The sequence below is a fragment of the Mesoplodon bidens genome (genome assembly GCF_964165515.1).
Source record: "Mesoplodon bidens genome assembly, chromosome: 14".
Taxonomy (NCBI): Eukaryota; Metazoa; Chordata; class Mammalia; order Artiodactyla; family Ziphiidae; genus Mesoplodon; species Mesoplodon bidens.
The window spans coordinates 1302897-1318302 of NC_138170.1; the positions used below are offsets into that span (position 1 = coordinate 1302897).

A 15406-nucleotide genomic window follows, 5' to 3' on the forward strand; every position below is an offset into this window, starting at 1 on the left:
TAGTTCACTAGTTGTGAAGTATGACTATGATACTGAGTAATCAGACAAGGGCTGGGTGGAGGCGGGCACTTTATAAATACCACAGGGGAAACGGAGGGCTGCTTTTCTCTCACATGCCGCCGAATCTCAGGATCTCAGCGAGGTCATAGCCAGTCACAGCAAAGGAGCTGCCCGAGGGATCACAGAACCGGGCACCACACACCTGGGTGTCGGGTACACACTCTCCATGACAGTGCTCCACCTGGGGGCGAGGAGAGCTGCTCAGGGCCCGCCGCATGCTTGGGTCCTCATCCCACTCCCCTTACAAGACACACCTCAAGGTAGCCACCCTCTGGGCTTCTGCTTAGCTTCCAGATGTGTACAAAGGTGTCCTCAGCCGCAGAGAGTAGCTATAAAAAAAAAGCCAGGGAGGACCAGTGGGAGTCAGAACGTGCTGACAGGGGACTGGTATAGGCTGTAGAGCCCAGTCCTGGTGCCTGAGGAGGGCGCGACACTGAGTGGCAGAGAGAAGCCCGTGGAGCTCCTCTCAACATCCCAGCACCAGGAACAAGGGTGTGTACGGACGGAGGAGGAGACTGACCTTGCCCACCTCAGGAGCCAGATCCAGGGCACAGATGGCCCGGGCGTGGGCGTCGATCTGGACGTGTAGAGTTCCTGTACTGGCTTCATACAGACGCAGTTGCCCGTCCCCATAGCCTGCTGCTATGGTCCCCTGCCACAGCTGCACAGAAGGGCACGGGACCCTGCAAGGGTGATACCCTACTTTGATTTCCCAGACCCAAGCCTACTCCCCACCCGGAAGCTACCTCAGGAAGGCCTCAGCCCGCTTCCGCCTCGCCTACCCGAATCCTGGAATTCGGGTCACTAATTTGAATTCGGGCCCTGACCGCCAGACACACAGCAAGCCCGAGTCATCTGCTGTTACCACGTCGGCCACGCAGTCCTGAGGGGAGAGGCAGGGTCAGCCCTGCCCTTCCTCCCCCGCTGGGCCCTGTATACAGGGCAGCAGGGGAAGGGAGGCAGGATTTGCACCTTGGCCTCTCCAGGGAAAGGGCAGGATGTGAAGCCATCACCGGCCGCACGGGTCCCCTGGAGGCATAAAATGCTTTCCTTGTATTCTTTATAGTCTTACTCCCTACCCTGACCCCAACACACACGCCATGGGTTAGGGTATATAATTGTCCTCGTTGGACGGATGATGAAACTGAGGCCATAGTGTTAGGACCTTCTGGAGGTCTTGCAGTGAGCCAGTCACAGTCATGACTAGACTCTGGGCCTCTTGACAACCCCTAAACCCAGGCAGCCAACATAGCCCATGGGCCCAGCTCTGTGCCGGGCGCAGTGTAACATAGGAATCAGAAGATACATACCCTGTTTTCAAGAGGTTTACAATCCAGCTGGGGAGACAAGAGTTGTCTGAGGGCAGTATCAATTCAGGGCTCAGCTAAGGGAGATCAGTGGGAGCTGGAACAGGGGGAAGGCTTCCTGGAGAGGGCAGCACTGGAGGTGGGCCTGAACTTGCCCAAGTTCAGAGAAGGAAGCCACACATGTCAGAGCTGGAAAGTATCTCAGAACCATCTGTCCCAACTCTTCCATTCTCCCCAGTATCGTAAAGTGGGAGTGAACTATTAAATGCCACGTAAATGTAAAGTATCTCAGGCTTCATCACTGGAGCTGAGGTTGCTAAAGCCTAGGAAAGGGCAGCAATTTGCCCAAAGTCATCTGGCTGCTTAGTGGCAGAGCCACGGCTGGAACCCAGGTCCCCTGCCTCCCAAGGTGGGGAGGCCCCCGGATTCACTGGAACAGTAGGGGGAATCCACTCACCTGTCCCTGGGCAGGCTCGCTGGCAATGTCTGTGACTGGTGCCTGGTGCCCAGCCAGCTCTTCACTCAGTACAACGTTGGGACCCTTGGCTGGGATGTCAAAAACCAGTACCCGGCCTGACCACATTCCTGCAGAAGCAGTGCTCCACTGATGGCTTCCTGATCCTCCCAGATCTCCACCACACTCAGCACTCCCTCCCTCCATCCCAGAAAGCTTAGTAACAAACCCACCTCTCACTGCTCCCCCAGCCCCACCCCTACATTCACTACCCTTTTCCTGTCCCACCCCGCCCCTATGAACCCCGCCATGGCTTTTTGGAGTCTCTCAGACCCCCGTTCACCCCCACCCTTCCCTCTAACACTCCACAATTTCCTCAGACCTTTGGCATCCTCCTGGCCAAAGGCTACACCCCCATACCTCAGCACCCCCCAGTGCCCTGCCCTTGGCCCCCTCACCCACACAGATGAAGTGGCCACTGGCAGCAATTCCTCGGGCGAACACAGCCTGCACTGAGAGGGGAAAATGATTAGAAATAGCATCTCCCGTAGCCCCAGCAAACACTCCCTACCCCCAAGGCACTCAGTCCTGCAGGTACCTAGAGAGGCATCTCCAGCATCCAGTGCATGCCAGTAGACCATGACGGAGCCATCAGACTCATACATCTGGAAGGCCAAGGCAAGGACGGGGTCATGACGCAGCTGACCTTCGCTGAGCTCTGTGCTGACTCCTCCACATACTCATGTTAGCCTCAGCCCACCTAATCCTCAAAACCACCCCGGGAGGTAGGCGCTACTTTTATCTCCATTTAACAGAGGAGGACACTGGGCTCTGAGAAGTTAACTAAATTGCCCAAGGTCATACAACTGATAAAAGGGAAGATATCGGAGATGGCACCTGAGAACTGGAAAACAAGGAAGGAAGATGAGAAATAAGGAAGGTCTAGGGGCCTTGGAGAGAAGCTGAGAAGACCCTAGTGGGGGAGGGCAGGAAGGTCCTCTTCTTACTTGTATTCCTCGATGTGACGTGAGTACCAGCAATACTCGGAAAGGGAGGACACACCAGTGCACCTAGAGGGAGATGAATCAGAGTAGGAAGAAGTGGTCAGAGCAGGGGAATGAGGACTCAACAGTGTGGAAATCCAGATGGTTAGGGAAGGCCTATTCCTTGAGGTTTGGAGAGGAAGGACTGGTTTAGGGTTGGGCTCGGCAACACCACTGCTAACTCCGCGCCTCACCTGGGTGATAAGTGGGGGGCTCACTCCAGCGCCCTCCTTAGCTTGGAGCTGGCGCTGGGCCAAGGGCACACCCTCGGGAGCAGCGCTGAGAAGCTGCGCGCTGGGTCCATGGACCACTCCAAAATGTGTGAGGCTGCGGACGGGCAGCTGCAGCACGCTGAGGTTGTTGCACAGGGCGGCGGCTGAGCCTCGAAGGGGGATGGAGCGCTGCCGGCGGAACATCCTTGGGGAGAGACGTCCGGATCACAGGCGCGCGGAAGACAGACGACAGCGGAGATACCTGTGGGGGCTGGGAGGTGGGAGTGGGTGCTGTCTCGAGGCACTGGGAGAGACCCCTGCGACTGGGCAGTGATGGTGATGGGGGATCCCATGGCGTGGGAAGGGTATTGTGGAGCAGGCGAGGGGAACCCTAGGGCTGAGGCATGAGGCGACAGGGGTTCCCAGAGGAGGAATTGCGCTGGCCCAGGACTCAGTGGCCCCCAAGAGCCCGAGCCAAGGCGGGATGAAGCAGGGTGGCCCCCAGGCCCTTCCTCCCTCGCCCTGGCTCCCCGAAGCCCCCGGACCAGGTCAGAGTTCACACCAGCAGCTTGCCGGACACGAGAAGCGTTCCGTCCCTCCGAATCCGCCGCTCCCATAGAGACGACGCACGTACGCACGGCCGTTGGGCGGGGCGAGCAACCCAAACGCGCAGCGCGCAGCGCTGCTGCCCGGTCAACTGTAGGCGGGGCGAGCCCGCCTGCGGCGTGGTTGCCGAGGCGACCGATAGGCGGCAGCAGCAGCGGCGGCGGGACGGGAAAGCAGCTGGATCCCCGGGGCTGGAGCTACAGCTGCGGCGATGGCGCACGAAGGCCCGGTGAGCTTTAGCGCAGCTGAGGGTGACCCAGAGCGGGGATAGACCGTTAAGATCGGTGTCCGGAACCGTGGGCCAGCTCTGTGCCACCCGGCGCCCGCCCTCCATGCGGGCGTTCAAGATGACCAAGGAAGCCATGTCGGTTCACTAGGGCAGAACATCTACACCTGCACCACGCCCACTCACAAGCACTGTCACACTTGGAACCTGAGGGAAAGGGGTTAAATGGGTGGGGGCAGAGCTCAAGAACAAGAAGTGACTTTGGAAACAGTTAATGCATGTATAATACTGTTTCTTATACTGAGGTACCCATTTGAATGGATAAACCAGAACTAGTCAGGCATTGGGGAGAGGTGTTGCTAGATATGACGCATTTCGAGAATTTCAGGAGGAAGAAATGGATTAAACAATAACTCTGAGGCTGCACTTGAAAGTCAATTGTTTAAAAGGTAGGAAACTTTAAAATAAACAGATTTGAAGAGAATTCGTGCGACAATCTGGCCCCCCTGCTCCGGCCACGTATAGGTACAGCCATTATCACGGGTGTCACGTGAGACGCTGGGTGGGGAAGTCTAAGGAACCAACTCTCCTCTCCCAGCCCTACCTGCTCTGCTCTGGCCAAGCCTGGACTGGGCCGTGGGCCATTCCCTGGGCTTGCCAACGGGACTGTTCTCTCTAGCAGACAGAGGAAATGAGACTTAAGGGATTTTGAGTTCAGCGTGAGGTTTAGGAAACACCAGAGTTGGGGGAGAATGAACTTGGGGGAACACCATGTATGAGGCAATAAGGGTGGGGATGGGGAGGCAAAGGTTTGGGAAGATTACGTTGGGAGGTAAATTTTAGAAGGAATCAGGTTCGGGGAGACTGTTGTGGGGAAATGAGAAAGCTCCCAAGAATCTACTACTAAATTCCTATGTCCTTAATATGGATTTGGGGGGGACTGGATTTTTCTTTTTCAGTGGATTTTCTTGATTATAAAAGGACACAAAGTCACTGTAGAGAACTTATAAAATCGAGAAGAGTGTAGGAAAGAAACACATCCAGTGTTACAATTTCTGTGCTTTCCTTTTCTTCAACACATTGGTTTACATATCTGAGATCATACTTGATGTGTAATTTTGTATCCTGTTTCTTTCGGTTAACATTACATCATGGGACTTCCCTGGTGGCGCAGTGGTTGAGAATCCGCCTGCCAGTGCAGGGGACATGGGTTTGAGCCCTGGTCTGGGAAGATCCCACATGCCGCGGAGCAACTAAGCCCGTGTGCCACAACTACCGAGGTTGCGCTCTAGAGCCACAAGCTACAACTACTGAGCCCGTGTGCCACAGCTACTGAGCCCGCGTGCTGCAACTACTGAAGCTCACGCCCCTAGAGCCCACGCTCCACAATAAGAGAAGCCACCGCAATGAGAGCACATGCACCACCACAAAGAGTAGCCCCCACTCGCCGCAAATAGAGAAAGCCCGTGCACAGCAACAAAGACCCAATGTAGCCAAAAATAAATAAATATATTTTAAAAAATTACATCATAAGTATTTTCTTATGCTATTGTAAATTCTTCCTAAAGACTGCCTTTAATCATTGCATAATAGTCCATCATACAGGTAGCACACAATTAGCCACCTATTCTCTTTTTGTTAGATGTATGTTTTCAATGTTCTGCTATTATAAATGACATCACAGGGACTATTTTAGAGAATATGTTTTTATTTTCATTTCAGAATATGCCTTTGTGTGTGTTCATAAAACTGGAATTGGTACTTTTGAAGGTTGGACAGCTTTTCAAAAGTTTATTAGTCATCAGCAGTTCCAGTTTTGTGAAATATTATGTCCTTTGCTTATTATCCTTGGAGGTCTTATGATTTTTTAAAAATTTTATGCATTTTTAATGTATTTGGGGATATTTATCCTTTTTTAAAATTTGTTGCTCATTTTTTGTTTAGGAAGCAGGATAAAGTCAAACTCTGGAGTCAGACAGACCGGCATATGAAATATGACTCCACTACTTCCTTGCTCTGTTGTCCTGGGCAAATTCTGTAAAATGGGGATAAAAATAGTATGTAGTCTAAAAAATGTAGGAATTGAATCCATGTATGTGACTGATATACTTTAAGTGCCAGTAAATGAAAACTACTATTATCACCTTCTAATTAGGAATGTTTTTTAAAATAAGCAGAGGATAATTTGACATATATATGTATATATATATATATATATATATATATATATATATATATATACACACACACATAGACTTATCTACCCATTTCTTTATTATTTCTTACATTACTTTTATGCTTAGGCAGCTGTTTCTCACCCAGAGATTATATGACAGTTTAAACTATCTTCCCCTACATTTTAAAATTAATTTTATTTATTTTTGGCTGTGTTGGGTCTTCACTGCTGCGTGTGGGCTCTTCTCTAGTTGCAGCGAGCAGGGGCTACTCTTCGTTGTGGTGCGTGGGCTTCTCATTGTGGTGGCTTCTCTTGTTGCAGGGCATGGGCTCTAGGCGTATGGGCCTCAGTAGTTGCAGCACATGGGCTCAGTAGTTGCAGCGTGTGGGCTCTAGTTGTGGCTCGTGGGATTAGTTGCTCCTCAGCATGGGGGATATTCCCCACGTGGGATGGAATCCATGTCCCCTGTATTGGCTGGTGGATTCTTAACCACTGCACCACCAGGGAAGTCCTGTTGACTTTTCTGTCTCAAGTTATTGAACTTGCAAGAGTTTTGAACACTTTGAACTAGTGCAAATAGCAAGGACTGTGCAGTTCGAGCTATATATAGCCTGGGTTCACTGTGTAATCGCAAGCAAGTGGAGGTAAACTGCTGCCAGGTTTCAGTTTCTTTGTCTGTAAAATGGGCTTAGTGAGCTGTTACGAAAATTAAATTAGCTAGGTCACACACCTGAAAAGCATCTGTCACATAGTAGTCTCTTAGTAAATTATCCCTCTCTAAAGGCTTTCTTTCCTACTAGACAACTTGAGGAAGCTTCCTCCTAGCCCATAACTGCTTCTCCACTCCTCGGTTTCCCGCCCTGATTGCCCTGTTCCTTTCCCACAGAGGCAGGTCCGAGACCGCGGGGTGACCCGATCCAAGGCGGAAAAGGCGCGGCCGCCTACGGTTCCGGTGCCGCAGGTGGACGTCGTGCCTGGGCGGCTCACTGAGGCCGAGTGGATGGCGCTCACGGCTCTCGAAGAAGGCGAGGAAGTGGTGGGGGACATCTTGGCTGATCTGCTGGCCCGAGTCATGGACTCTGCCTTTAAAGTCTACCTGACCCAACAGGTGGGCCTGGATCCTTGTTCTCCAGACCCACCTCCCCTCTCCCTGACCCCTCCCTGCTGGGCTGAGACCCTTTCTCGCCTCTGCAGTGCATTCCATTCACCATCAGCCAGGCACGGGCAGCCATGCTGCAGATCACCGGGTGGCGCTTCCTGGCCAGGGACGAGGGAGAATCTGCAGTGGCAGAGGACCCCACATGGGGCGAGGACGAGGAACCCTTGCCTTGCACGACGGACGCCTGGGCTCAGGGATCCGTGCCCGTGCTGCACGCGCTGACCTCGGTGGGGCTGGAGGAGACCTTCCAAGGCGAAGTAAGCTCAACCCCCAGCTACCTCCCAGCTGTCACCGCCGCCCCCGCCGCGTCTTCGATCTCCTCAGGGCCTCACGGGACTGCTCCAACCTCCTCTCTACCCTTTCTGACGTCTCCCCACTCACCCCTCACGTCCACCTTGGTGCATTTCCCCAGGACCAAGAGAACGTGGACCAGATCCCTTTAGGAAGATTGTGGATGGATACAGGCTCTCAGGAGCGGATGGACTCTTGGGAGCGTCCTCCTGAACTGAGAGTCACCCCGGGCCCCCTACCCACCCCGGTCCTGTTTCAGGAGACAGGGCCCAGGGGTCCTTTAGAGAAACTGGACGACCAGGCGAGGGGCCACCTGTTTGCAGTCGGATCCTTGAACGCGAGCAGCCAACCGTCGGGAGAGATGGCGCCCGCCGTCAGTCCGCACCCTTCTCTGGAGCTGTCCTTGGTAGCCAGCCCTCAGGCCTCTGTCGAGAGGGCACAGCCCCTCAGCTCTCAGTTCTCGCTCGAGGACCTCTACTATTCCCCGCCGCAGCCGCAAGCGGCTGGAGACCGGCCGGAGCTCAAGGAGGAGAAGGTGCCCCGCACCCCCTCGGTCGTGTCGGTGTCCGGCCCCTCTGCGGGCGGCCCCACCACGCTCAGCCCCTCCGGGGGGTTCCAGCCGCGGCAGCCCGGGCGCGCCGATGCGCGGCCCAGCGCGCTGCACTACAGAATGGGCCGCAAGGCGGCGATGGCGCGCCTGGACCCAGCGCGGCGGCCGCGCCGCTGGGTGCGCCCTCTGGCGGAGGTTCTGGTCCCAGACTCCGAGGCGTGCCCCCTGGAAGCCTACCGCGGGCGCCAGCGGGGCGAGGAGACCGAGGCCCCAGCCGGACCGCAAGCCTCCGCCCCCAGCGTCCGCGTCTCCCCGTCAGTGTTCTTCCCTATCCCGCCTGGCGTTCCTTTCCGAGCCTTGGGCCCCGGCCCCAGCCTCCAATTCCCTGCTCTAAGTTTAGGCCTACCGTCGCCAGGTTTTGGTTCAAAGGGGCCCTTCGCCAGTCCCGGGCTCCGTTTTCTCGCCACACACCCGGCGCGCCCCGACGTGGCCCGCAGCCCCAGCCCCAGACTATGGCCGGGTGCCAAGTGGCCCAGCGGCTGGGAGGGGGGGGCCGAGTTGCTGGGTGAGCTGTGGGCTGGCCGCACCCGCGTACCTCTTCAGGGCCTGGACCCTGGGGACAGGGAGAGCCAGGATCCTCACAAGTGGCTTCATCCCGCGCCCCGAGTTCTCGAGGCCACGTCCCAGGTGATGTGGAAGCCCGTGTTGCTGCCGGAAGCACTGAAGCTGGCTCCTGGTGTGAGCATGTTGAACCCAGCCCCCCAGGTGCTGCTCAGCTCTGCTGACCCTCGAAAGGAGGACAAAGAAGGTGGCACCTCTCCTCCATCCACACAGGCGCCCCAAAGCCCCGGGTGACCGTGGCACAGCTAATGAAGAGCTCAACCCCCCAAATGTGTTCGCTCCCCTCCAAGCACCTGCCCCATTCTGAGCCCTGAACCTCAGGCAGTGTGAAACCCACCTTCCTTCTGTCTGCTTGCCAGAAATAAACACCTGAGTTGCCTTAAGTATTGGCCTGATGTCTGTCAGTTTCTTCCAAGTGTGTGCTGTGGTGAACTGGAGTGGTCTAGAAGAATACAGAACACTGGCTCCAGGGAGTAATCCCATTACACCCTTAGGAGACCCTGCTTTAGGGCCAAGGTGGCTCCCCAGCAGAGGCATTCTGGAGAACCATCCCCATCCCCACGAAGGAGCAGACATAAGGGTTCCAAGTGGAGTCTGCCTCAGTTTGGAGAACTTATAAGAGTCTCCTTCCAGTAGGGAAAGAAGGGGATGGCCCCACTTAAGCGCAGAGTGACCTGAGACATGAGGAGTTTAATTTCCAGTCCCTGGAGCCCTGTCAGTTCATCTTAGAGTGCAAATCCAAGTTTCACTTGGAGACACATTTGAGCCTATGCAGGGTTTAGGGAAACCTGGACTCTCTTGATCTTTGACTTGGACCAGCAATGGGGTGAGGCAATCAGATAGCCAGGGAAAACAGTTAAAGGAGGAATTCACTCTCCGTTTCAAACGGGATGCTCAAGCACACCCACGAGTGAGTGCCTCCTTAAATTTTGCGCCTTATGCTCCACACCAACCTCGTGCCTAGTCCTATTCAGCTTTGACTAGTCCCTCCCCGCCCTCCCATGGGCAGCACTTCCAGCGGCAGACCAGACTTCTCTGCTATGTCACTGTGGTCTCTACTCAGCAGCCCAGGCTGGGGTCCTGGCTCTGTGTTCCTCATTCTGGTCCTCCTGCTTAGACTAAGTGTGCAGGCCTGGCATAAGTTGTATCCTTGGGACCTCCGACGCTGCTCCACGGATTTGACTGGGAAGATAGCAGTGGTGACTGGGGCCAACAGTGGTGAGTTCTCCTCCTGCCCTGCCACTTCGCTAAGGGCCTCAGCCTCCAACAGCCCCAACAGGGAGGGCAGGGCGGAGGACCAGCACCCACTGTCAGAACACTTGTCTCCCCCTGCACCCCCCCCCACATTGCCCTTTAGTCACTCGCCAGACTGGCATACTCTGAAGCTGCCGTCCCACAGGCATCGGGAAGGCCGTGTCCCAGGAGCTGGCCCGCCGCGGGGCACGTGTGATCCTGGCCTGCCGTAGCCGAGTGCGTGGACAGCGAGCCCTGGCCGAGATACAAGCAGCGTCAAAGAGCAACCGCCTCCTGCTTGGTGAGGTGGACCTGAGCTCTATGAACTCCATCCGAAGCTTTGCTCAGTGGCTTCTGCAGGAGTATCCTAAGATACATCTACTGGTTAACAACGCTGCAGTCTGTGGTATGTGCCTTGATTGCTTCCCCTAAGCACATTTCAGGAACCTCCTTTCTAGCTCAGGGACCCCAAAACAGGCATCCTCCAAGCCTAACCTGTACATACCATGGAAACGCTATAATTCAGACACTATCCTAAGAAGCCTACCTTAAGTTATAGCCTCAGACTTCATTGCCCCCATCTCAACACATCCATGCTCCTGTGGCATTTCTACTGAACCCAATATGTCCTCCGCAGACTTTGTCTCCCTCAGGGTCCTCACTCCATCACCCACCACCTATATTTTCATCTCCTCCCAGGATTCCCCACCACTCTTACCCCAGAGGGCCTTGATCTCACCTTTGCCACCAACTACACTGGGCCCTTTCTGCTCACAAATCTGCTCCAAGGTAAGGAAGGATGGGTGCTTACCTTCTGTGCCACCTCCACTTTTCCATTCCCCTGGCATTTTTGTGCTTACTGTCTCCCTTGGTCATCTCCTTTCCCTTGGCACCCAGATGCTTGCTGAGCAATGACCCAGTATATTTTTGCTGTACACAGCAGGGAACCCACCTGGCAACAGTCAGGATTAGGAGGCTGGTAATGGAATCAGTCATCCCCAAATACAACCAGCAAGAGGATGTAAGATCTACATCCCACCTCTCTTTCCCCCAACTCTGAGTTCTAGCCAGACTACTAGTAGAGTCAGTCATCTCAACAAAAGCTTCTTGAGGGTGGCATTAGGCCACGAGAATTAAGGAGGTTTGTATTCTTCCTAGGGAGGGGAGGGACTGGGTGACAGGCACATTCTCCCTAACATTTTCTTTGGCTTGTCTAATAGCCTCTTTAAAAGAAAATTAATTTTTCGGTCAGGTAATACATGTCCAAAGTACAAAAGGGTATGCAGTAGAAAAAAAAAAAAAAGACAGATAGAAAGAAAGAAAAAGTCTCCTCCTCTCCTGGAAAATCAGCTACCCAGTCCCCTCCGGGGGGGCAACTACTATTGCCAGGTCTCATGTGCCCTTTAGGGGGTGATTAAATTAGCCCCAACTGGAAAGTGGACAAGAAGCAAGGCCAAAGCCTATGCATTTGTAAGTATAAATATTTCCCCCCTTTCCAAAAATTATAACATGCTACAACACCCTGTCTGTACCTTGCTTAGTAACAGTCTCTTACACTGCCTCTCTCCCATCTTCCCTCCTCTAATATATTCTCCCTTCTGCCACTTCTAAGAAATCACCTTTCATCATGTCACTTTCTTGCTTCAAATCCTTTGAAGGAACTCTGTACTTTATATAATAAACTAAGCTGCTTCTCTCCACTTAGAAGACCCTCTGCAGGCTGAGAGTCTCACCTTTGCCTTTCCCAAACCCACACCCTGTCTCCAGCCAGACAATCTGTATCTCTTGGGCCACACTCTGTTTTTTAATTCTGGCTGTGCTTTTGCACATGTACTTCCCTCTATCTGGAATATCCTTTCCCATCTCGTTAGCCTGTCTAACTTAATTCAGCTGCCAACACACAGCACAGATATCACTCGTGCTGTGGGTCCTGCCCTGACACCTCTGCCTCCCCCAGCCGTCCCCATTTACAGGACTCCCTTAGCCCCTGTACGCATCTCTGTTCCCACACTGATGCTGCTGCATGAAGATCAGTCTCCAACTAGGTTGTGAGCCCCTTTGGTCTTCATGTCACTACGTCTGCAAGTTTGGAGTTTGCTGTCCTCTTTAAGAATAATCTTCTCTCCAACAAATTTTGGCTAAATACCTCCTGCTCTAGTTTGCATTTGTGATTCTTCATTTAAATGGAGGGCTCAAAATAGTTTTAGCATTTTGAAACAATAAGTAAACTCATATGTGACAACTACAATTTTTTTTCAATAATTTTATTTAGTTATTTATTTTGGCTGCATTGGGTCTTCGTTGCTACGCACAGGCTTTCTCTAGTTGTGGTGAGAGGGGGCTACTCTTCGTTGCAATGCATGGTCTTCTCAGTGCGGTGGCTTCTCTTTGTTGTGGAGCACTGGCTCTAGGTGCGCGGGCTTCAGTAGTTGTGGCACACAGACTCAGTAGTTGTGGCTCACGGGCTCTAGAGCACAGGCTCAGTAGTTGTGGCGCATGGGCTTAGTTGCTCCGCAGCATGTGGGATCTTCCTCGACCAGGGCTCAAACGCGTGTCCCCTGCATTGGCAGGCGGATTCTTAACCACTGCGCCACCAGGGAAGTCCTACAACTTTTGATACTTTATATAATCCAGACTTATTTTCGGATAGTTAGGAACTCTTTTTTATTTTAAGATTTACTTGTACCTGTTCTATTGATAGTAATTTTACTTTCACTCTTTTGGAAGATAGTTAAAATTAAAAACAAAACAACACACCTTCCCAACTATTTCTGCACACATTTCTTTTCCCCTAAACCTAGCACCCATATGTCCTTAGCACCTAGCGTGGTGTCTGCCGTAATACAGGGGCCTAGTGGATATCTGTGGAATGAATAAGTAGAAGAATGAATGTATGAATGTGTGAAAGACAGTTTTCACAGCAATGTCCAGCCTCTCCTTCCCCTTCTTAGCCATCAGCAAGATAGAAATATAAACAAGGATTAATTAAATTAGCTCCAGCTGTCAAGTGAAAGAAAAGGCAAAACTCCACTTTTACTTTAGGCAAAAAGAAAAAACCCACTAAAATAAAACAAGAGGAAGAGCATTAGGAAAGCAGCTAATAAAAATGAAGTCTCAGTTCACATTACGCTGTGCCTCGCCTGGGCGCCTGCATGGGGACCCACTGACTCTCTCCTGAAAGCCTGGGATGGTCCCTGTCCTCCTGGAGTCTCATGGAGAAGCAGGTTGGGCAGTGGGCATGGGAATTTACTCTAGGACTTGGATTGAAGGTGTGTGGTCCTCTCTCTACCCAGGGGCCCTTCGACGGGCAGGGTCAGCCCGGGTAGTGAATGTGTCTTCCTTCCGGCAAGCACATGGGTACATTGATGAGGAACATCTGATAGGGGCTGGTAGACCTTTGGCCTTCAACCAGAACTATGACTGCAGCAAACTTCTTTTGGCCTCATTCACTGGGAAGCTTGCCCAGAGACTGCAAGGCACAGGTAACTGCCTCTGACACCCCCTCCTCCTCCACTCCCAACACTACCTCGCAACACTTCCCATCTCGTTCCACTATATTCTGGCCATATAACACGCCCAACAGCCCCCAAGCCAGCTGTTAGCATCCTCCAGTTACCATCTGTGCACGCTGTGTTTCTCTCAACCCCATCTTCATATCTCCTTTCGTCCTTTTCCAACTCTCCCATCACCTACGACTTCCCTCTCCTCCAACATCATCCATCATGTTCCCCCGCAAGATCACCCAACACTTTCAAATACTTATGTCTCCTTACTGGCTCAGGTATCACCGTTCATGTAAGGTACTAAACGCTGACTTCCCTGGCACCACCCCCAGGTCTCTTGTCACCTCTGCCCGACAGATCTGGAAGGACCCCCCTCCCCTCACTGCACATTGCAGGACCACACTTGACCCTTTCTTCCCACCATCCTCCTCTCACTTCCCTTTGTACTACACGTGTCTCGCCCTCTCAGGTGTGACTGTGAACTCTGTGGACCCAGGTGTTGTATCCACGAAGATCATGAGGCACTTCTCTTGGCCGTATCTCGTCCTCTTCTGGCTCCTCAGCTTCTTCTTTAAGGTGGGTAGTGGACGGTGGGCCAGGGCTCTGCTGCTGAGGGCCCTTTGCTCCTTGTCTTCCCCCGTGTCTCTACAGGATAGCAAACAAGGTGCAATCCCAGTCCTCTACCTGTGCTTGGCAAAGGAGCTGGATGGCATTTCTGGAAAACATTTTAACAGTTCCTGTGTGATAACTCTTCCCCCTGAAGCTGCTCGGGATTGTCATGTGGCCCAAAGCCTCTGGAATACCTCAGTCCGACTAACAAACCTAGACAAGGTGGACTGAACTTCTGTGACTCCTGCCCTAACTAGCCACCCTCTCCTTGACTCCCAGCCCTCACTCTGATTATGCCTTCTGTTTGCTGGCTCCAAGGATCAATCTCTTTGTCCAGTATAGTGACCACTTCCTCTTTCTGTTGGTTCAGGGGCGTGAGAACTCAGATCAGCCAGAGGACAGTTTCAGCTTCTACTTTACTGCTAGTACTTTGATAGAAGTATTCATGTCTTGGGCACTAGGATCTCCAAACCTACCGATCCCATGTTGTGGTGATGGGGAGTAAGACTCCTTTCGGTGGGTATTAGATGTACCAGTAAGAGGGGAAACTTCTACCTGTACCTCCTGGTTCCTGGCCTTGGGGGAGACGGTACCACATAGTGTCCTCTGGATTAAGGCATATGCCACATCCTGTAGGACAGCATCCCAACTTCATAGGGTGTTGTCTCCCAGCTGGTACTGTAACTGAGCCTACAGCTAACCATTCCACCTTTCTATCAACCAGCTGCTCCTGGGTGCTGAGTCATGCAATAAGGTCAGTGAATTCTGAGAGTGAGAGTGCATTGCTTCTTTTAAATCTACATAAAGTTTGGAATCAGCTTTTCAAATTTCACATACACAAACCTTGTTGGGATTGCTCTACATCTACTTGGGGGATTGAAGTTTTTATGATAATGAGTCCTAAACATGAGCAAAGTGTACTTTTGTCTATTTAAATCTTCTTAATATCTTTATAAAATTTTGAATAATTTTACCCATAAAGATCTTGCACAAGATTTATTATATTTAATTCCAGATACCTTACTTTTTATGCTATTGCAAATGGTATTTTAAAATTTGTGTATTAATCATACATCAAGCAACTTTATTAAGTTATCTAATTCTGACAAGTTATCTGTAGACTTTTGGTTTTTCCACATAGAAAATCACACCATCTGGGAACAATAACATTTATTTCTTCTCTTTCAACTATTATAAATTTTATTTCTTTTCTTAGACCCTAATTGATTTTCTAGTATTAAACCAAACTTGCATTTAAACCAACTTTGTCAGAGAGTTAATTTTGTATACATGGCTAAATTTAGTATACTCATGTTTTTGCTTGGAACTGTTTATTCATAAATGAGATTGGCCTGT

General features: G+C 51.9%; 3 protein-coding genes across 6 annotated transcripts; 2 read left to right on the forward strand and 1 right to left on the reverse strand.

Annotated features, from left to right (window-relative positions):
- Window positions 1–52: 52 nt before the first annotated feature.
- WDR54 (WD repeat domain 54) lies at window positions 53–3697 on the reverse strand. Of its 4 annotated transcripts, none has more exons than XM_081254426.1 (11): window positions 3639–3697; window positions 3059–3347; window positions 2829–2891; window positions 2420–2486; window positions 2280–2333; window positions 1825–1952; window positions 1371–1397; window positions 843–943; window positions 581–743; window positions 315–389; window positions 53–241 (listed from the first exon to the last, which is right to left on the reverse strand). In XM_081254426.1, the coding sequence occupies exons 2-11, from the start codon at window positions 3278–3280 to the stop codon at window positions 110–112; spliced, it is 1032 nt and encodes a 343-aa protein (XP_081110552.1). In that variant the 5' UTR covers window positions 3281–3347; window positions 3639–3697; the 3' UTR covers window positions 53–109. The 4 variants fall into 4 exon arrangements, with proteins under 4 accessions (XP_081110552.1, XP_081110555.1, XP_081110553.1 ...); XM_081254429.1 differs by having other exon boundaries at window positions 53–257; XM_081254427.1 differs by having other exon boundaries at window positions 3059–3281; window positions 3639–3688.
- Window positions 3698–3848: 151 nt separating this feature from the next.
- On the forward strand, window positions 3849–9078 carry LOC308627722 (uncharacterized protein C2orf81 homolog). The gene is given in 4 exon segments (XM_081254076.1): window positions 3849–3911; window positions 6971–7192; window positions 7279–7620; window positions 7623–9078. Coding segments are annotated over 4 exon segments (1899 nt in total). The 5' UTR covers window positions 3849–3893; the 3' UTR covers window positions 8940–9078.
- A 667-nt stretch (window positions 9079–9745) lies between these two features.
- Window positions 9746–15015, forward strand: LOC308628232 (retinol dehydrogenase 12-like; the record flags this gene model as incomplete). Its single annotated transcript, XM_081255021.1, has 6 exons — window positions 9746–9923; window positions 10105–10344; window positions 10638–10727; window positions 13232–13420; window positions 13911–14017; window positions 14093–15015. 6 exons carry the CDS (start codon window positions 9746–9748, stop codon window positions 14279–14281), a joined length of 993 nt encoding a protein of 330 aa, XP_081111147.1. The 3' UTR covers window positions 14282–15015.
- Window positions 15016–15406: the final 391 nt, after the last annotated feature.

What these genes read in the sequence shown, in the direction of transcription:
- WDR54 (XM_081254426.1), bottom strand. Translation starts at nt 3,280, where the DNA reads ATGTTCCGCCGGCAGCGCTCCATCCCCCTTCGAGGCTCAGCCGCCGCC. An exon ending in GCCCCCCACTTATCACCCAG is followed by an intron (nt 2,892 to 3,058) that starts GTGAGGCGCGGA and finishes ATCTCCCTCTAG; the next exon opens with GTGCACTGGTGTGTCCTCCC. An exon ending in CGTCACATCGAGGAATACAA is followed by an intron (nt 2,487 to 2,828) that starts GTAAGAAGAGGA and finishes TTGGCCTTCCAG; the next exon opens with ATGTATGAGTCTGATGGCTC.